General features: G+C 42.4%; 1 protein-coding gene and 1 long non-coding RNA gene across 2 annotated transcripts; both read left to right on the plus strand.

The window, feature by feature from the left end:
- Positions 1 to 796: 796 nt before the first annotated feature.
- Positions 797 to 9,146, plus strand: LOC106566608 (uncharacterized). Its single transcript, XR_001319907.3, has 3 exons — positions 797 to 1,061; positions 4,119 to 4,235; positions 7,714 to 9,146. It is a non-coding gene; the product is annotated as an uncharacterized LOC106566608 (long non-coding RNA).
- A 6,585-nt stretch (positions 9,147 to 15,731) lies between these two features.
- On the plus strand, positions 15,732 to 21,969 carry cf105 (CF105 protein). The gene is given in 6 exon segments (NM_001141548.1): positions 15,732 to 15,919; positions 16,136 to 16,285; positions 16,439 to 16,540; positions 20,592 to 20,707; positions 20,861 to 21,033; positions 21,245 to 21,969. Coding segments are annotated over 6 exon segments (732 nt in total). The 5' UTR covers positions 15,732 to 15,754; the 3' UTR covers positions 21,271 to 21,969.
- The last annotated feature ends 578 nt before the right edge of the window (positions 21,970 to 22,547 follow it).

Here is a 22,547-nt window from a genome sequence, read left to right on the forward strand (position 1 = left end):
TTACTGTTGAATAAAAAATAATGGCGGAAGGAAACGTACAGTTGAAGTTTACATACCTCAGCCAAATACATTAACTCAGTTTCACAATTTCTGACATTTTAATGCGAGTGAAAATTCCCTGTCTTAGGTCAGTTAGGATCACCACTTTATTTTAAAAATGTGAAATGTCAGAATAATAGTAGAGGGAATGATTAATTTCATATTTTATTTCTTTCATCACATTCCCAGTGGGTCAGAAGTTTGCATACACTCAATTAGTATTTGGTAGCATTACCTTTCAATTGTTTAACTTCAAATGTTTTGGGTGGCCTTCCACAAGCTTCCCACAATAAGTTGGGTGAATTTTGGCCCATTCCTCCTGACAAGAGCTGGTGTAACTGAGTTAAGTTTGTAGGCCTCCTTTCTCGCACACGCTTTTTCAGTTCTTCCCACAAATGTTCTATAGGATTGAGGTCATGGCTTTGTGATGGCCACTCCAATACCTTGACTTTGTTATCCTTAAGCCATTTTGCCACAACTTTGGAAGTATACTTGGGGTCATTGTCCACTTGGAAGACCAATTTGCGACCAAGCTTTAACTTCCTGACTGATGTCTTGATGTTGCTTCAATATATCCACAGAATTTTCCTACCTCATGATGGCATCTTTTGTGAAGTGCACCAGTCCCTCCTGCAGCAAAGTACCCCCACAACATGATGCTGCCACCCCTGTGCTTCATGGTTGGGATGGTGTTCTTCGGCTTGCAAGCCTCCCCCTTTTTCCTCCAAACATAATGACAACACTGTCAGCCAATCCGATGTCTAGGCAGTCAATTCAAGGGGCCTTCTTGGCATGGGAAACGTATGTTAAGGTTGTCTCAACTAGCGAAAAGTCACCAATGGGAATACGAGACGGTCGCAAATAATTATATCCAACCACCATCTCCTGTTTGACATGTGGTCCAGTCATATTTGCCCTTTGACTTTAGACCCGGGCCCACAATTTTCAAAAACTATAGGCGGCCATGACACTTTCCCCGCATCGGATCATTGTTGTTTACGTCACACGAAGAGAGTTACAGCGTAAGTATATTTTATAAGCTGCATGAAATCCATTGTAATGTTATTGCGACATCTGTGAAGTTGTAAGAATGGAAAATTAAATTGTGAACATTATTATACAGTGCGATCTCTTGTGTCGTCTACCTATGATGCACGTAGCATTGGTAGAATCAGCCACAACTTGGCTGCATTTGTTTATAATATTTTTACAATCGTAACTATTTTAATGCATACTGTCGCTTAAATCCGTGCTTTGTTGTATGGTATAAAACGTTTGGGCAGTTGTGATAACGTTGTGAAAGCATGTGCACGCGATGCAGGCAAAAGTACAGTAACGTTAGCGTACAGTAGTTTATTTTCGGTTCCAGTATGTATTGTACCAATCTAGTATTATCTAATACATGTATTATGTTAGCTAGTTTAACGGTGTGAAAACCGTGATATTTGCCTTGCATTTCAATCTAGACATGCATGATTCTGCAACGTGTTGTTGCAATGTTAGGTAGGCTATTCAATTCCCTTGACGTTCTGCATGCATGAGTACTTTACAATAATGGAAGATATGCATTGTGTTAATCTTACTATTTGCCCATGTAGATCTGACATGCATTGAATGCTACACAACTTTATATGCATGCTTTCCATAAATGCAGTGTGTACTTTGCAAAGATGAAAAACCTTCCATGATGACATTCCCTTCCTGTATCTGTCATATAGGCCTATGCATTCTTTGTCCTATAGCTACATAACTAAATCTAGTAGCTGTCACTTACCATTCATGCTGCGGCTTGGCTGTAGATTTGTTCTCATGCTGCTGAGAATGCTTAGTACTGTAGCTGTCACTTATGTACCTCCAGCGCTCCCTCCTGTCTCACGTTTGGCCCCTGCCCCTGGTAATCTACCCAAGGCCCCCTTGTATCCATCCCAGGCTTCTGTCCTTCCGGTGGGGTGAAGACCAGTAGAATAGGTGATGTCAGGCAGGAAGGACATCACCTATTCTACTGGTCTTCGTGTTGAGTTTTTTAAATAATAAATGAGAAGCTTAGAAATGTTAATTGAGTATTTGCTAATGTTGCTTCTATATTATCTGTAGCCTATGACTAATGGCAGGAACTCTCATGACAAACAAGTCTGAGGTGAGACACCAGCCTGACATCTGTCCTTTTTTCAGTGTTGGCCTCTGCCACAATGATCTTCAACACAGGGGCCCCTCAGGGGTGAGTGCTCAGTACCGGTTCACTCATGACTGCATGGCCAAGCACGACTCCAACACCATCATAAAGTTTGCCGACGATACAACAGTGGTTGTCCTGATCACCGACAACGATGAGACGGCCTATAGGGAGGAGGTCAGAGACCTGGCAGTGTGGTGCCAGGATAACAACCTCTCCCTCAATGTGATCAAGACAAAGGAGATGATTGTGGACTACAGGAAAAGGAAGACTGAGCATGCCCCCATTCTCATCGAAGGGGCTGTAGTGGAGCAGGTTGAGCGCTTCAAGTTCCTTGGTGTCCACTTCACCAACAAACTATCATGTTCCAAACACACCAAGACAGTCGTGAAGAGGGCACGACAATGCCTATTCCCCCTCATGAGACTGAAAAGATTTGGCATGGGTCCTCAGATCCTCAAAATTTTATACAGCTGCACCATCGAGAGCATCCTGACTGGTTGCATCACTGCCTGTTATGGCAACTGCTTGGCTTCTGACCGCAAGGCACTACAGATGATCGCGCGTATGGCCCAGTACATCAATGGGGCCAAGCTTCCTGCCATCCAGGTCCTCTATACCAGGCGGTGTCAGAGGAAGGCCTTAAAAATTGCCAAAGACTCCAGCCACCCTAGTCATAGACTGTTGTCTTTGCTACCGCACGGCAAGCGGTACCTGAGCACCAAGTCCAGGTCCAAAAGGCTTCTTAACAGCTTCTACTCCCAAGCCATAAGACTCCTGAACAGCTCTGCTAATTATCTATGCATAGTCACTTTAACTCTACCTACATGTACATATTACCTCGACTAACCTGTGCCCCCGCACATTGACTCTGAACTGGTACCCTCTGTATATAGCCTTGCTACTGTTACTGCTACTGTTTACTGCTGCTCTATAATAATTTTTTTAAATACATATGTATTTTTTTTACTTAACCAACAATGCAGTTAAGAAAAAATAAGTGTTAAGGGCTTGTAAGTAAGCATTTCACTGTAATGTCTACACCTGTTGTATTCGGCACTTGTGACAGATTTGATTTGATTTGGCCCAGCGTTGTCCGGGTTAGGGGAGGGTTTGGGCGGGGTAGGCCGTTATTGTAAATAAGAATTTGTTCTTAACTGACTTGCCTAGTTAAATAAAGGTTACATAAATGAAAATGATGCATTTTGCATCATTTGATGCTGCTATTTGCATCATGTGACGTAAAATGCATTGTACAGGGATGATTTCTGTATTTTGAAATTTGCATATCTTGAAAACGTGATTGCTGACAAGCAAAACATTTTGGGACTATGTCAACAATGGACTAATGAAACAAATACCAAAATATTGTTTTTGGGTGGAAGTTTCCTTTAATGTCAGCTAGCTAGGAAGCTAACTAACTAATGTTAACCATGTGGTTTAACCAAAGCCAAGGTGGTTTGGTTTTCTATACCGTTCCTGGTTTAACTAAGAGCATTGTACCATTAATGTGGTTGCTACCATGATTACGGATAGTCCTGAATGAATTGTGAATAATGAGTGAGAAAGTTAGACGCACAAATATCTTAATCATAGTAGTACAAAAAGTGCTGATATGGAGGAAAATACCCTCAGATTAAAGCTGACAATCTGCACTTGAACCTCATAATCATTTCAAGTCCAAAGTGCAGAGCCAAAACAAACAAATTGTCACTGTCCAATACTTTTGTATCACATTTTATTTAACTAAATGATTATCCATAGTTGCCTCTTTTGATACAGCTACAGCAGTATGTAAATGTACTGTTACCTTGAATGCAACACTAAGATGTAAAAACATTTGCACTCCAATTGAACTCTGTCTGTGAAGTTTTCTAATATCTTATTTCCCTTTCTCTCGTTCCAGTTGTTCTCGGGAGACAGATCAGCGTGTGTAGAGAAAATATTTGACCAGGTGGAGTCAGGCTTTTTCTTTGACTTGGACCACTACACCAACACGGCAGAAGATGCCAAGTTTGGATCAGTGAGTCACCAACTGATCTTATGCCTTACACAACTCCGCACATACACTATATATAGAAACGTATGTGGACACCCCTTAAAATGTGTGGCTTTGGCTGTTTCAGCCACAGACCATGCTGACAGGTGAATAAAATTGAGCACACAGCCATGAAATCGCCATAGACAAGAGAATGGCCTTACTGAAGAGCTCAGTGACTTTCAACATGGCACCGTCATAGGATGCCACCTTTCCAAGTCAGTTGGTCAAATTTCATCCCTGCTAGAGCTGCTCCGGTCAAATGTAAGTGTTGTTATTGTGAAGTGCAAACGTCTTGTAGCGACAACGGCTCAGCAGCGAAGTGGTAGGACACACAAGCACTGAGTACTCTTAGCAAAATGTGTTATCTTTAATTTACAATCTGTAGAAACTATGAGAAAGGTTCAGAACTTTTGTTAAACATCACAGCACAATTAAAATGGGAGGGGTTGAATGGAGCTGAAGGGTGGGACTAAAAATAACAAGAACTAATGTAAAATATACTGTGTCAGTTAAATATATATGTGTGTTCAGAACTTTTATGAAACAGCACAGTTAAAAAAAATATATGGCAAATAGAAATCAAAACTGGATGGTGTTCCGAGATAGATGGGAGGAGTTGATGGTAGCTGAAGGATGGCACTAAAAACAAACATAAGATAACTATTTTCAAATATACTGTGTCCGTAAAATGTATATAGCATGTAGTAGTAGTAGTAGTAGTAGTAGTAGGCGAAGTGTTGTCCATTTAGTTTTGTGCAATTAAGGGAGGGGTGGTAGAGTTACGGGAAAATAATAAAGGAAAATATATATATTTGTAAGTTGCTCTGGATAAGAGCGTCTGCTAAATGACGTAAATGTAAATGATATAGTGCCTTCGGAAAGTATTTAGACCCTTTGACTTTTTCCAGATTTTGTTACGTTACAGCCTTATTCTAAAATGGATTACATAAAACTATTTCCTCGGCAGTCTACACACAATTCCCCATAATGACAAGGCAAAAACAGATTTTTAGACATTTTTGCAAATGTATTAAAAATAACAAATAAAAATACCTTATTTACATAAGTATTCAGACCCTTTGCAACAGTATGAGACTCGAAATTGAGCTCAGGTGCATGTTTCCATTGATCATCCTTGAGATGTTTCTACAACTTGATTGGAATCCACCTGTGGTAAATTCAATTGATTGGACATGATTTGGAGAGGCACACACATCTGTCTATATAAGGTCCCACAGTTGACAGTGTATGTCAGAGCTAAAACCAAGCCATGAGGTCGACGGAATTGTCTGTAGAGCTCAGAGACAGGATGCCAAGCATCATGTCTGGAGGAAACCTGCCAACATCCCTACGGTGAAGCATGGTGGTGGCATTATCATGCTGTGGGGATGTTTTTTACCAGCAGGGACTGGGAGACTAGACAGGATCGAGAGAAGGATGAACGGAGCAAAGTACAAAGATCCTTAATGAAAACCTGCTCCAGAGCACTCAGGACCTCAGACTGGGGTGAAGGTTCACCTTCCAACAGGACAACGACCCTAAGCACACAGCCAAGACAACGTATGAGTGGCTTCTGGACAAGTCTCTGAATGTTCTTGAGTGGCCCAGCCAGAGCCCGGACTTGAACCTGATTGAACATCTCTGGAGAGACCTGAAAATAGCTGCCCATCCAACCTGACAGAGCTTGAGTATCTGCAGAGAATAATGGAAGAAAATCCCCAAATACAGGTGTAGCAAGCTTTTAGCGTCATACCCAAGAAGACACGAGGCTGTATTCACTGCCAAAGTTGCTTCAACAAAGTACTGAGTAAAGGGTCTGAATACTTATTTAAATTATTTTTTTTGTTTTTATTTTGAATACATTTGCAAACATGTCTAAAAACCTGTTTTTGCTTTGTCATTATGGGGTATTGTGTGTAGATTGATGAGAAACAACAAAGGTACTGTATATACATTTATGAAATAAAATTTGTGGTATTGGAAATAATGCAGATAATTACATTGATGGAAGCCACAACACATCCGCAATATTAAAGCTGATATACCCCTGCCCCCCAAAAAACAATGGCTCAGCTGCGAGTTGGTAGGCCACACAAGCTTATAGAATGGGACCACCGAGAGCTGAAGCGCATAAAAATTGTCCTCGGTTGCAACACTCACTACTGAGTTCCAGACTGCCTCTGGAAGCAACGTCAGCACAAGAACTGTTCGTCGGGAGCTTCGTGAAACGTGTTTTCATGGCCAAGCAGCCGCACACAAGCCTAAGATCACAATGCCAACCATCGGCTGGAGTGGTGTAAAGCACGCCGTCATTGGACTCTGGAGCAATAGAAACACGTTCTCTGGAGTGATGAATCACACTACACCATCTGGCAGTCCAACAGACAAATCTGGGTTTGGCGGATACCAGGAGAATGCTACCTGCCCCAATGCATAGTGCAAACTGTAAGGTTTGGTGGAGGAGGAATAATGGTCAGGGGCTGTTTTCATGGTTCGTGCTAGGCCCCTTAGTTCCAGTGTGGTACCGGAGCGCCAAGTCTAGGTCCAAAAGGTTTCTTAACAGCTTCTACTGCTGAACAGTTCATCAAATTGCTACCCGGACTATTTGCAATTACCTCGACTAACCTGTACCCCGCACATTGACTCTGTACCAGTACCCCCTGTATATAGCCTCGTTATTATATTGTTACTTTTCTTTCATATTTAAGAAAATATGTGTTTTACTTTTGTTTATTTTGTAAATATTTTCTTAACTCCTTTTTTTCTTAAACTGCGTCGTTGGTTAAGGGCTTGTAAGTAAGCATTTCACGGTAAGGTCTACACCTGTTGTATTTGGTGCATGTGAGAAATACAATTTTTATTTGATTTGAAGGGAAATCTTAAAGCTATAGCATACAATGACATTCTGTGCTTCCAACTTTGTGGCAACAGTTTGGGGAAGGCCCTTTACTGTTTCAGCATGACAATACCCCCGTGCACAAAGAGGTCCATACATTAATGGTTTGACATTAGTGTGGAAGAACTTGACTTGACACAGAGTCCTGACCTCAACTCCATTGAATACCTTTGGGGATGAATTGGAACGATGACTGCGAGCCAGACCTAATCGCCCAAGATTAGTGCCCGACCTCACTAATGCTCTTGTGGCTGAATGGAAGCAAGTCCCCACAGCAATGTTAGTGGAAAGCCTTCCCAGAAGAGTGGAGGCTGTTATAGCAGCAAAGGGGGGGTCCAACTCCATATTAATGCCCATGAGTTTGGAATGAGATGTTAGAAGAGCAGGTGTCCACACCTTTTTGGTCATGTAGTGTATGTATCGCTCCACCTTCCTCAAACTCCTGTGCCCTACTTTTGTTTACATTTTTACCTATGTCTATCCTTGTACAAGGATTTTAAGTTGGGACTTCGACTCCATACTAAATCTAATTCCATATCCTGTATTGTTCTGCACTCTCTATAGATTATGCTGATGCCCCACTGTAAGAACCTGAAGATCTTCACTGTTTCTGGGGAAGGTGACGTGGCCACAAACAATGCGTGGGACACCTTCCAACGCTACTTCTGTCTGGACAACAGCCAGAGGGTGATCAAGACATCTTCAACCCAATTGGAGGAGACGACCCAAGGTTCCTCGCCTCAGACTTCCTCCAATGGGTTTTGAGAAGGATGCGAGTAGTGAGGAGTTGAGCAGAGATTAATTGGGACAGAGCTCATGTCATTGTTTTAGGTGGAAATGTATTCTGTTTGCACCACAGGAGGTTGGTGGTGCTGTACCTTAATTGAGGAGAACGGGCTGGTAATGACGAGCGGAATGAGTGGAATAGTATCAAATACATCAAACACATGGTTTCCAGGTGTTTGACGTCATTCCATTTGCTCCGTTCCAGCCATTCTTATGAGCTGTTCTCCACTCCGCAGCCTTCTGTGGTCACACTTACATCTTTTGTTCTACTTGTGCTCTTTCCACAGATTATTTATTTTAACCTTTATTTAACTAGGCAAGTCAGTTAAGAACAAATTCTTATTTACAATGACGGCCAAACCCGGACGACGCTGGGCCAATTGTGCGCCGCCCTATGGGACTCCCAATCACGGCCGGTTGTGATACAGCTTGGATTCGAACCAGGGTGTCTGTAGTGGCTGGCTTGCTGATATCATCTGATCTGATGAGACTCCCTGCAATTTGACTCCTGTATTACTGACAGTTTTCAATAAAACTTCCAGTGGCAAATTGAAATAATTTGAGATTCTGTAATTGAAAGACAATTGTAGTTCCCAATCAGACAATTAATATAAAACAAATCCTCAGTGCAGTTGTAAACAACCATCATCGAGTCCATCCTCAGCTCCTCCATCACTGCAACGGATTGTCCGGTCTGCTGATAGGGTCATTGGCTGCCACCTGCCCTCCTTCGAGGTCCTGCACGACTCCAGGGCAAGGAAGAGTGCAGGAAAGATCATTGCCAACCCCTTCCGTCCCCTCTGGCAAACGGTTCAGGTCAATCACGACCAAAACCTCACGCCACCTGAACAGTTTCTTCCCCTTGTGCCATGGCCCTCATCCAACCGGCAACCTGGTCTACGAGGATCCTGTCATCCATGGACTTTGTACTCTGCGCTATTCATCCACATACTATTCACTGCACTATCATCCCAGAACTGCACATTGCTCTTTGCACTCTCTGCACATCTCTTACATGCATCATTTATAATGTAGCTTATAGTGCTCACAGTGTACATACTGTATGTGAATCTGTGGAGATTCTGCATCTATATTTTTTTGCTCTGTAAATTTTGTTTATCGTCTGTATATTGTTTATTGTGGCAGCAACATTTCAGTCATTCCTGTACATGCAAATGTATTTGGTGAATAAAGCTGATATGTTAACCTGAGCTGAACTGGTTTATCATAGGTCAGTTTATATTCTATTTGAGACTGGTTATGTACTAGATGAACTGTAACAGATTCTTCTCTTTGTCTTCATATAATTCAAAATTCCCCATGTGCTGTGTGTGTCCTTGGGCTTAACCTAAGCATTGGCTCCTGCCTGTAATTAGTGGACTCGTTTTATGGTGTTTGCTAGAGATGACTGTCTGCTTTTACAGACACATTTCTGACTAGCAAGTAGATTCCACTCAACTCAAGGTATAGAATACCTATTAGAATTTATTTCCCAATTTATTTGGTTATCAAGCGCTTACTGCTCAAACCTGCTAGCTAGCTAAAAAGACAGCTCTTTGGTATATTGGCGATTGCACAATTGAATGTGCATCCCGCCACCTACTGTGGGACGGAAACAGGATTCCCCCCCCCCCCCCCCCCCTCAAAAAAACCCGGGAAAAAAACGACCATATCTGATCCCTACACAGGCTCAAGGGGAGCCTGGGAGGGCGGCGCCAGCAAGTCTTCAGATGTAAAATCCTTAAGTCCCAAAAACTTTTCTGCCGCAGCCACTATAATGTCCAGTTTCTTAGACTTATTTTAGACTTGTAGTTTATAATTGTGGCAAAAAAATCCACCTTTTTAATACACAGGGTGTCTTTTGACTGGCATTTACTAAAGGCTGTGGTGCATCCACTACCATATTGTCACTGGCGTCACTTGTTTTCTCAATTATTTTAATCGCCGTCGCATAGGAGATTCGAATGGTTGCACTAAAATTTGCCACCCCAATCTCCTTCGCCCTTCCAGGGCACTCCAGGAACTCAGAATCATGATCCCCACCACCATCTGACAACTACGCTTCTCATGCGTAGGTAGACGGACAGACTTTCTTCTTTTTCTCCATTCACCCAGCGGGTCAGAGGCCGGGCAGCAACCACACCAGGAATTCCCTTCAGGTATTCAACCTGAACCCCTGAGATGACTCCTTTGACAGGTGCTCCACTCAGAAGTTCAAAGGATGAAACTTCTGTTGTCTGGATTATTTTGAAGTCCACTGCAATCTGTTCTTCAGAAATACAATGAATTGAAAATAAGACCACTCCTGGTCACATTGACAGACTTTTCCCAGTGCATACTTCACCATTTGACACCTCAAACGGGTTTCCCACATGCATCCTTACTCAACAAACGCATCCCAACAAGAAGCGAATCATTATCATTCATATCCTCCACTCCAATTTTAGACAATTTCCTTTTTGTTACAGTTTTCGACACTACTGTTGTTCATTCAGGACATCCATTTTCACCAACTGCTCGACACACTGCTTGATTCAAACTCAGCATCCACTTCCCCACACCTGTCTGTCTGAAGCTTCATTACACACAAGACCTGCACCCCGGACCTCTACTGTATTCTTTTTTTTCTCTCTCTCACTCTTGTCTTCTGCCTGCTTTTTGCAACGCACCAATCAAATCGCTCTGCAGTGCATCGCAAACAGAAGGCTCATAATAGCCAATCACATCACCAGGACTGGCCAATGACAGGAATTTGTTAGTTTGTCCTACACTCCAGTGAAAGTGACCAATCTAAGATTTCTAGACACGCACCCGCCTCTAAGCCCGCCTCCCATCAGCCGAGGCCGAAGCCCAAAACTGCCAAGACTTGAGGGAGAACAATTTGAGAAATTGAGAGAGAAAACTTTACAATGATAAGTGACTATTGCTGGTGGACAATTTCATGCGTTCATATAAAATTTTAGACGTTTGAATCACGTTTCTTTGCTTACAGTTCTATATGTACTGTTTAAGAAATGTATATTTTTGAGCGGTGGCAATGATGTTCTGGCGGTTAAAATCGTTACATTGGATCTTTCTGACCGTTGAGGAGTACTGCACCCGGCCTCTAGGTTGTGTTATTGATGTACGTTTAGGTTCTTTGGTGCACACTGCTACACGGATTTCAAAGATCTGTATAACTAACCCAAGATAGACCACAGCCTGACGTTTCCAATGAGAACATATTAATCATAGTGGGTAAAAAAAAAAGCTAGTTATAATTATAATGACTTAGCAGATAAGAAAATAAGAACAATATTTACCTGGCTCAAAGAGAAGAAATATAATATATATTGTTTACAGGAAACTCATTCTACAATTTTAGATGAGGGTGAGTGGAAAATGGACTGGGGGGAGTGAAATGTACTTCTCCCATGGGCAAAGAAACTCAAAAGGGGTGATGATATTAATTAACAGTCATTTTGATCTGAATGTGCAAAATCTCCGAACAGATCCGCAAGGTAGATGATTTTAAATATGTTATTGGACCATAAACAGATATGGCTCATTAACCTTTACGGACCAAATAATGATGATCATCGCTTATTTGAAAATATATATAATACATTATCAACCCTGCAAGCAATACAAGACTCTATTATTATGGTGGGAGATTATAATACTGTTTAAAATACCTTAATGGACTGTAAAGGAAATCACACTACAAACTATCACCCTCATGCTCTTAAGGAAATCACACTACAAACTATCACCCTCATGCTCTTAAGGAAATCACACTACAAACTATCACCCTCATGCTCTTAAGGAAATCACACTACAAACTATCACCCTCATGCTCTTTAGGAAATCATGAATATTATAGATATATTGGAATTAGTGGATATATGGAAGCTTAAATAACCTGACCTACTGAGATATACATAGAGGACGATCAATCAACCTAGTTGTCTTGACTTCTTTCTTATATCATTCTTGTTGGCACCAAAAGTGAAAAAAGTGTTGGTAGGGGATAGAATGCGGTCGGACCATCAGATAATTGGCATATACATTACTCTTGCTGAATTTCCATGTGGGCGAGGATATTGGAAATGTAATCAAAGTCTATTGGATGGTAACTTGTTTTTAACTTGGACAGAGCAATTTATAACAGATTTTTTCCCACATAACATATGTACAGCAAATCCGCTTATTGTATGGGACACGCATCAGGCCTCCAGTGTGCCTTCCCGGTCCGGAGCTTCCGGCGACTGTTCCCGGTCCGGAACCTCCTGAGACGTTTCCCCGGTCCGGAACCTCCTGAGACGTTTCCCCGGTCCGGAGCCTCCTGAGACGTTTCCCCGGTCCGGAACCTCCTGAGACGTTTCCCCGGTCCGGAGCCTCCTGAGACGTTTCCCCGGTCCGGAGCCTCCTGAGACGTTTCCCCGGTCCGGAGCCTCCTGAGACGTTTCCCCGGTCCGGAGCTTCCGGCGACTGTTCCCGGTCTGGAACCTCCTGAGACGTTTCCCCGGTCCGGAGCCTCCTGAGACGTTTCCCCGGTCCGGAACCTCCTGAGACGTTTCCCCGGTCTGGAGCCTCCTGAGACGTTTCCCCGGTCCGGAGCCTCCTGAGACGTTTCCCCGGTCCGGAGCCTCCTGAGACGTTTCCCCGGTCCGGAGCCTCCAGCGACGCTGGCGGGTTCGCAGGATGAGAGGGTTCTTCGTCCCGCACCAGAACCGCCTCCGATGTGGGAGGATCCGCGGGATGAGAGGGTTCTTCGTCCTGCACCTGAGCCGCTACCAACACTAGACACCCCCCCAACCCTCTCTTTTGGTTTCAGGTTTTGCGGCCGGAGTCTGCACCTTTGGGGGGGGGGGGGGGGGGGGGGGGGGGCTCGTATTTTTCTATGGTCGTGGGGCGTGACTGGGGGTTTTTGTCTAGTTTAAATTTTCTATGTTGTGTTCTAGTTTCTTTTTTCTATGTTGGTTTTCGTATGATTCCCAATTAGAGGCAGCTGGTCATCGTTGTCTCTAATTATGGATCATATTTAAGTAGTTGTTTTTCCCACTTGTGTTTGTGGGAGATTATTTTGAGTTAGTGCATGTTGCACCTCTTCGTCACGGTTTGTTTTGTTTAAAGTTTATTGTATGTCTTGCATAGTTTCACATATAAATAAAAATGTGGAACGATACCCATGCTGCGCCTTGGTCTCCTTCATATGACGAACGTGACAGTTGCCCACTATTGGCATATCTATTTATTATGGCCATCAAAATGTTAGATATTCATTTCAGATCCAACAATACAGCACTTAAAAACCAAAGTGTCATTGTACACTGATTGTTTTCTTTTAAATCCACAACTTGGATCCCTCCACAGGATCTAGATAATTTTTAAAACCTCTCTGGATTACAACCAAATTATGATAACTGTACTATGTTATGTATTGGATCACAAATAAATACTACTTTAACTTTCCATGTAGTTTACCAATAAAATGGTCTGATGGTGATGTGGATATACTCGGTATACATATCCCGAAAGAAATACATGATTTCACTCCAATACATTTTTATAGAAAGTTTGCAAAAATAGATAAGATCTTGCTACCATGGAAAGGTAAATACCTTTCTATTTGTGGAAAAATCACCCTGATTAACTATTTAGTCATATCCCAGTTTACCTATTTGTTCATCGTCTTGCCTACACCTAGCGAACCGTTTTAAACATTTTATGAGAAAAAAAGATTCAATTTTATTTGGAAAGGCAAGCCAGACAAAATGAAACGGGCCTATTTATATAATGGATTGAATTCGACCTCTCACTAAAGGCTTCAGTCATACAAAAGTTATACTTAAATCCAAACTGGTTCTCTAGCAAATTAGTAAGAATGTCTCACCCTATGTTCAAGAAAGGCCTTTTCCTCATTATTCAGATTACAACCTCTCACTTTAAGTTATTTGAAAAGTAAATAATCTCCCAAATATAACTATTTTTTTAAAACAAAGCCATAGAAAGTTGGTTGTAATTTCAATTTAATCCACCAGAAAATACAGAACAAATAATACAACAAATAGTGTGGTTAAACTCAAATATACTAACTGATAAAACCTTTTTTTATTTAAAAAAAGTATAATCTTCGTAAATTATATAAATACAACTGGTGTCATGGAAATGTCTGCTCTACACAAAATTACAACCAACTAATTGCAGCATTACCGCAAAAATGGAAGAGGAAAGTGGAAGCGGGAAAAAGTAAGGAACTTGTCTGTCGGCCGTGCATTAAAGACCATAATTGGTTAAAGAAAATTGTGATAAAAAAAAGTACACCAGTTTCATTTAAGTACCAAAAAAATTGACAGCCGTGCCATATAGATTGCAAAATAGTTGGGAAGAGATTTTTGACGTACCGATTCCATGGCACATGGTTTATGAACTGAGACGCAAAACGACACCAGATTCAAAACGTAGCATTTTTTTCAATTTAAACTATTATACAGAATTCTTGCATCCAACAACATTTTATTTATATGGGGGATACAACCTTCCCAGCTCAGCAGATTTTGCTGCGAAGAGGCAGAATCATTAGATCATTAGTTTTGGTACTGTCCATATGTAGCTTGTTTTTGGTCACAGGTCCAGGAATGACTGAAGAATTGCAATATTTACCTGGAGCTAACCCTGCAGACAGCACTACTGGGCGATCTGAAAAGTCAATCAATCAACAATATAATAATACTTTTAGCAAAAATGTTTATTTTCAATGGAAAGGCTCATAACTTTTGAGAAACGTCACAGCACAGATGTAAAATATATGGCAACTAGAAATCCAATATGGATGGTGTTAAGAGATAGATGGGAGGGCTTGAATGGAGCTGAAGGTTGGGACTAATAGCAACTAATAACAGCAAGATAAATCATTTAAAACATTCTGTGCCCATAAAACGTATATAGGTTAAGAACTTATTTGAAAGAGCACAGTTTGAAAGATATGGCAAATATAAATTAAACTGGATGGACATCATAAATGTATGGGAGATGTTGGGGGTAGAGGAAGGACAAGAGTTAAAAACAAATAAAACTATTGTAAAATAGACTGTGTCTATAAAATGTATATAGTATGTATAAACTGGAAATACAGGCCTAAGCGTTGTTGTTCACTAGTTTGCTCCAATTGTGGGAGGGGTGGTGGGGTTGGAGGGTAATAAAGGAAATAGAAGATATTTAAAGATATGTATATATACCTATGTATATGTATTTATATGTATGTATGCATTTAGATGTGTATGTAAATATGTGTATGTATGTACATATATGGGGGATTGGACTTGATGCAGACAATTACATTGATGGAAGCTACAATCTATCTGCAATGTTAAAGCTGATCTACCCCCCCCACCCCAAAAAACTAAAAATAATCAAGGAGGTGGGTACAGCCAAGCACGAGCTAGCAATATCCTATATTGGTGCGTTCTAGCATGTATTTGCATATTTCCGTTAGGGAACGGCGATTATGTGAAGTGCACGTGTGCAATAACTCAATTTGCCCTAGCAATTTTTTTAAACTTTGGCAAAGTGTAAACTCTACAAAACATAGTCCACACTGTTTGTAACATATTCTAGTTTAGGAAACAGAAAACTATATTGAAATCAAATGTTTCCTCGATTAGAAAATTAGCAGAATGTCAGCCATAATCCATCTTCTCCCACTGCCGGCCACTGGGCTTCCTCTCGTCATCATATGGTAGAGAGTGGAAACGGCCACCGGATGCTTCACATTTATACATCCGGTGAAATATCTGGCTCATTGTTCTATCTGTGCGGAAGCTCAAAAGCTGTCAAAATGGCTACGACCATGTCGTGGGGATCATATCTCCTCATTCATGTAGTAATATTTTCATGGTATGTCTTTACCTTATCGGCGAATTGCTCATTGAAAATCACACAGGGCCACCCAGGAGCTAAAACATATGGAGGCCGCTGGAAATATCTGACTTTCCTCAATCTGGTGAGTGTGGTTGGTGGCTATGTTATGTTAGAAAATGTTAGAAATAGTTTACACATCCGCGTTATTGTATTACCCTACTTCATGTTTTACCTTCCTGTGGCTTCGAGCCAAGTGAGACAATTATATAATTGCATTGCTGTGTTTATATAGCGATATTGCTAGAGGCGGTGTCCTAAATAATGGTAGTCTAATCATTTCTGCATAATTTTTCCGAAGGTTTTGCAGACAGTGTTCTTCGGACTCGTTGTTTTGATTGACATTATCCACCTGATATTGCCATCCAAAAATTTGAGGTGTGGTGTACCTCTCCTCCTAGTGAAATTAAGAGACACCATTTTCACTATTTGGGCTTTTCCTATTGGGACAGTAAGTGCCTTTAATGTCTATATTTATATTTTGTGTGTGTGCACATTTGACTACATTTATGACTTGTATAATCTATGGTACATCTAAACCGGTATTACCGATAACATGTATTTGGACATAATAACCCATTTTCTCTTAATCTCTAATCCCCAGTTTGTGTTCTTGTCCTTCTGGTCGATATATCACTACAACAGAGAGCTGGTGTTTCCAAAGTTTCTAGATGACATTATTCCTATCTGGTTGAACCATGCTATGGTAAGTGTCACAATCATGTGCACGTACTGCACATGGTGGACTTTGTACTGACTGTGTGATCCCAATGTATTCTATTAAAAATGGGGCTGTATCCAATTGGCTGTGCAGGTCAGTGTGACTTTGTATCACATGGCTCTTTTATGTCATGTCCTAGTAATTCAAGGGTAGAGGTTTCTGAATAGGGTTATGGTCAGATTCACATAGCTTTGAACAGTGTCTCTGATCTTTCAATTATGGTTGCATTTCACATTAATTAATGTAGCCAGTCACACAACAATGTGGTGTTGCCAGTGTTTTCCAACCAACTGAGCCATCAAGACTACATTAGTAATCTGTCAGCACAATGGACACACCTCTCACTCTGTGGCCTCTGTCTCCACTACACCTGTACTGTACACACCTTGTCAGTTTTACAATTTTAACAGTAGAATACCTTGTCAGAACTGGTTTTAACACGTTGCGAGCTGTACAGGATGGCGCTGACAGAGATGGTCACCTCGCTTCGCATTCTTAGGAAACTATGCAGTATTTTGTTTTTTTATGTATTATTTCTTACACTGTTACCCCAGGAAATCTTAAGTCTTATTACATACAGCCGGGAAGAACTACTGGATATAAGAGCAACGTCAACTTACCAACATTACGACCAGGAATACGACTTTCCCAAAGCGGATCCTCTGTTTGGACCACCACCCAGGACAATGGATCAAATCCCAGTAGGCGACCCAAAACAACGGAGCCGCAGACGGAGCGGTCTTCTGGTCAGGCTCTGTAGACGGGCTCACCGCTCCCGAGTATACTACTCACCAATGTCCAGTCTCTTGAAAACAAGGTCGACGAAATTCGAACAAGGGTTGCCTTCCAGAGAGACATCAGAGATTGTAACATTCTCTGTTTCACGGAAACATGGCTCACTGGAGATACGTTATCAGAGTCGGTACAGCCACCTGGTTTCTTCACGCGTCGCTCCGACGTAAACAAACATCTCTTTGGTAAAAAGAAGGGCGGAGTTGTATGCCTTATGATTAACGAGTCGTGGTGTGATCATAACAACATACAGGAACTCGAGTCCTTTTGTTAACCTGACCTAGAATTCCTTACAATCAAATGCCGACCGCATTATCTACCTCGAGAATTCTCTTCGAATATAATCACAGCCGTGTATATCCCCTCCAAGCAGACACCTTGACGACCCTGAAAGCACTTCATTGCACTCTATGTAAACTGGAAACCACATATCCTGAAGCTGCATTTATTGTAGCTGGGGATTTTAACAAAGCTAATCTGAAAACAAGGCTCCCTAAATTTTATCAGCATATCGAACGCGTGACCCGGGCTGGCAGCATTCTGGAACATTGCTACTCTAACTTCCGCAACGCAAACAAAGACCTCCCTCGCCCTCCTTTCGGCAAATCTGATCACGACTCCATTTTGTTGCTCCCAGCATATAGACAGAAACTAAAACGGGAAACGCCTATGCTCAGGTCTGTTCAACGCTGGTCCGTCCAATCTGATTCCACGCTTCAAGATTGCTTCGATCACGTGGATTGGGATATGTTCCGGATAGCCTCAGACAAACAACATTGATGTATACGCTGATTTGGTGAGCGAGTTTATTAGCAAGTGCATCAGTGATGTTGTACCCACCACGACTATTAAAACCTTCCCCAACCAGAAACCGTGGATTGATGGCATCATTCGCGCAAAACTGGAAGCGCGAACCATTGCTTTTAATCATGGCAAGGCGACCGGAAACATGACCGAATACAAACAGTGTAGCTATTCCTTCTGCAAGGCAATCAGACAAGCTAAGCGTCAGTATAGAGACAAAGAAGAGTCGCAATTCAACGGCTCAGACACGAGACGTTTGTGGCAGGGTCTACAGTCAATCACGGATTACAAAAAGGAAACCAGCCCCGTTGCGGACACTGACGTCTTGCTCCCAGACAAACTAAACAACTTCTTTGCTCGCTTTGAGGACAATACAGTGCCACTGACACGGCCCGCTACCAAAACCTGTGGGCTCTCTTTCACCACAGCCAACGTGAGTAAAACATGTAAGCGTGTTAACCCTCGCAGGGCTGCCTGGCCCAGACAGCATCCTTAGACACGTCCTCAGAGCATGCGCAGACCAGCTGGCTAGTGTGTTTACAGACGTATTCAATCAATCCCTATCTGCTATTCCCACATGCTTCAAGAGTGCCACCATTGTTCCTGTTCCCAAGAGAGCTAAGGTAACTGAGCTAAACGACTATCGCCCCGTAGCACTCACTTCCGTCATCATGAAGTGCTTTGAGAGACTAGTCAAGGATCATATCACCTCCACCCGACCCGACCTGACACCCTAAACCCACTCCAATTTGCTTACCGCCCCAATAGGTCCACAGACGACGCAATCACACTGCCCTAACCTATGTAAGAATGCTGTTCATCGATTACAGCTCAGCATTTAACACCATAATACCCTCTGACCCTGGGTCTCGACCCCGCCCTGTGCAACTGGGTCCTGGACTTTCTGACGGGCCACCCCCAGGTGGTGAGGGTGGGAAACAACATCGCCACCACGCTGATCCTCAACACTGGGGCCCCACAAGGGTGCATTCTGAGCCCTCACCTGTACTCCCTGTTCACCCATGACTGCGTGGCCATGCACGCCTCCAACTCAATCAAGTTTGCAGATGACACTACAGTGGTAGGCTTGATTACCAACAATGACGAGACGGCATACAGGGAGGAGGTGAGGGCCCTCGGAGTGTGGTGTCAGGAAAATAACCTCACACTCAATGTCAACAAAACAAAGGAGATGATCGTGGACTTCAGGAAACAGCAGAGGGAGCACCCCCCTATCTACATTGCCGGGACAGTAGTGGAGAGGGTGGAAAGTTTCAAGTTCCTCGGCGTACACATCACGGACAAACTGAAATGGTCCACCCACACAGACAGCGTGGTGAAGAAGGCGCAACAGCGCCTCTTCAAATCTCAGGAGGCTGAAGAAATTTGTCTTGTCACCAAAAACATTCACAAACATTTACAGATGCACAATCGAGAGCATCCTGCCGGGCTGTATCACCGCCTGGTATGGAAACTGCTCCGCCCACAACCGTAAGGCTCTCCAAAGGGTAGTGAGGTCTGCACAACGCATCACCGGGGGCAAACTACCTGCCCTCCAGGACACCTACAGCACCCGATGCCATGAGAAGGCCAAAAAGATCATCAAGGACAACAACCACCCGAGCCACTGCCTGTTCATCCCGCTATCATCCGGAAGGCGAGGTCAGTACAGGTGCATCAAAGTGGGGACCAAGAGACAGAAGCTATTTTTCAATCTCAAGGCCATCAGACTGTTAAACAGCCATCACTAACATTGAGTAGCTGCTGCCAACATACTGACTCAAATCTCTAGCCACTTTAGTAATTAAGAATTGGATGTAATAAATGTATCACTAGTCACTTTAAATAATGCCACTTTCTATAATGTTTACATACCCTACTACACAGTATATGCCTCATATGTGTATACTGAATTCTATACCATCTACTGCAGTTTGCCTATGCCACACGGCCATCGCTCATCTATATATTTATATGTACATTTTCTTATTCGTTCCTTTACACTTGTGTGTGTGTGTATAAGGTAGTTGTTGTGAAATTGTTAGATTACTTGTTAGATATTACTGCACGGTCGGAACTAGAAGCATAAGCATTTCGCTAACACTCGCATTAACATCTGCTAACCATGTGTATGTGACCAATACAATTTGATTTGATTTACAAAAGTCTAACAGACACTTGCTGTAGATGTTTCACAAGCAGACAGCGCTGGGTCTCTTCCTCTATTCCTCCAGTCCATCCCATTGTTTCTCAATCTATTCTAGGTGGTGCATGTTTTTAGTTCTTGCCTAACACTAACATAACATACCCTTGTTTATGTGGCCACAGTGCATCAACACATGCAATGGACTATTACACATTTGTTACACGTGGGGCTATGATGATAGGGTTGGTTTCTGTCATTCTTTATTTCACTCGTGTCTTTTCCCTCTGCTTACAGCATACTGTCACCCTGCCATTGGCGCTGTTGCAGATGTATATTCAGCCTCATAGATATGGCAGCAAGATGAGAGGCCTTCTAGGTCTGTCCGTCTTAGCTGTTCTTTATCTGGGATGGTAAGTAAGGTTCTATCAATCACATTGTTAAGTTGTTGTGGTTTGAGGAAAAATGCTCTGTTTCTTCGAGGCCGCCTCTTACTCCTCCTTGACTGAATGTTATGATACTTTAACAACATTTGGACATCTTCCTATACCCCCCCCCCCCCTCAGGGTTCTGTGGGTGCACCATGTGGCTGGTATCTGGGTGTACCCCATCATGGAGCGCCTGAGTCCTATGGGCCTGGTGATATTCCTAGGGGTGTCGTCCATCACCATGGCCCCCCTCTACCTGCTGGGGGAGAAACTCAACCACAAGATCTGGAAGAGCACTGCAGTATCCGCAGGTGGGACAGCTCTCTGACTGTATGACAGGAAAGGAAAATAACCACACTGTTTAGATGCCCCAACCATCTCAATGTAGCAGGGTTTCTCTCTAGAGTACCACGAGGCCTCTGAATTTGATTTGTCAGGTTGTCAGAAGAGGAGGTTACCTTTGGTGTGTCAGTGTGTTGTTCATTAACTACTCTCTACTCTCGTTCTCTCTCTCTCTGAAAGGGCCTCAGAGAAAGAAGAAGAAATAAGTGTGTGCTGGCATGTAAGCTGAGAGCCACAGAGTGGATCAGAGAGGAAAGACAGACAGGACCAGTACACCCAGCACTGATCACCTCATCCAAAAAGAGATTGGTGGATCTCTTGGTGAAGGTAGAAGTTGCCCCTAATCACAGATCTAGAATCAGATTACCTTACCCCCAGTCCTATTTAGAACCTTTAGGATTAAACAACTATATCTTATCCTGTATCAATAGTTAGAGTCAACTTGTACCTGCTCATTATCTCTCAGGCAGCTCTCAGGCAGTGGGCATTATGTGCTTCTATGGTCAGATGCCAAATAATTTTAAAATTCAATTCAATAATTATACTTCATTTACTCCACCACAGGATATTGTGCTGTGTCACATTGAGGTAACAGCTCAATATAATATTTTATATTAAGTTGATCCTTTATTGGTTTAGTTAACCCATATTGTTCTCTCACCCTTCGTGGAGTAATAATATTACAGTATGAATACATTTTGTGATTCTATTACCTTTGTCATGTTGCTGTTTCATTTGATACGGTACTGTTGGTTGTGAAAGGCACAGCTCCTTATGTGCATTTTATTTTACCTTTTGAATTCATGTTTATACTGTATGTTGACTTTTAGAACACTATGGTTCCTTATGTAACTTGGAGGGAAGTAAGAACAAGATAAAATGAAATTAAAAGATTTGAATAATATACATTGATGTGACTCCTTTTTATTAGGTGAAATAGTTGACATATTGCAATCTGAGCTGCTTTATAACCAAAGTGAGGATTCATTGTATTTTCCTGCTCTGGAATCCTTGCCTGTCACTGCCATTTGTAGCCAGGTGGTGGAGCCATCAGGTCAATGTTTCTCCTCTGCAGGCAACCACGGTAACCCCCCGGCTATCGGAGGCCGAACCAGAACGGCCAATAGGGCACGAGCCGATCTCCTGTTTCTGTAAAGTGATGCAGTTTTTGTTTACCTAGCGAAAGCGTTCAGATCTAGATTGAGTGTCTAGGGGGAGGGACTAGAGGTTGTTTCTAGACGTTAATTTAGTTATTGTGTCTGTCCCTGGTTAGGCCTGCCTGGACAGCTGTCCCACACTGAGCTCATTCATCAGGCCAGGCTAATCTTCTCATCCACAGGCCAAGTATCACCCTCTGTTATGTAAGACTCCTACACAATTAGATATCTGTACAAAATAGTACAATTAAGCAGAAAAGGAGTAGAATTTAGTCACAATTTACATATGGGGAGTCTTTGTTCCACTGTGGATGCAACCGCACAAT

Source organism: Salmo salar, chromosome 13 (assembly GCF_965601325.2).
Source record: "Salmo salar chromosome 13, fSalSal1, whole genome shotgun sequence".
Taxonomy (NCBI): domain Eukaryota; kingdom Metazoa; phylum Chordata; class Actinopteri; order Salmoniformes; family Salmonidae; genus Salmo; species Salmo salar.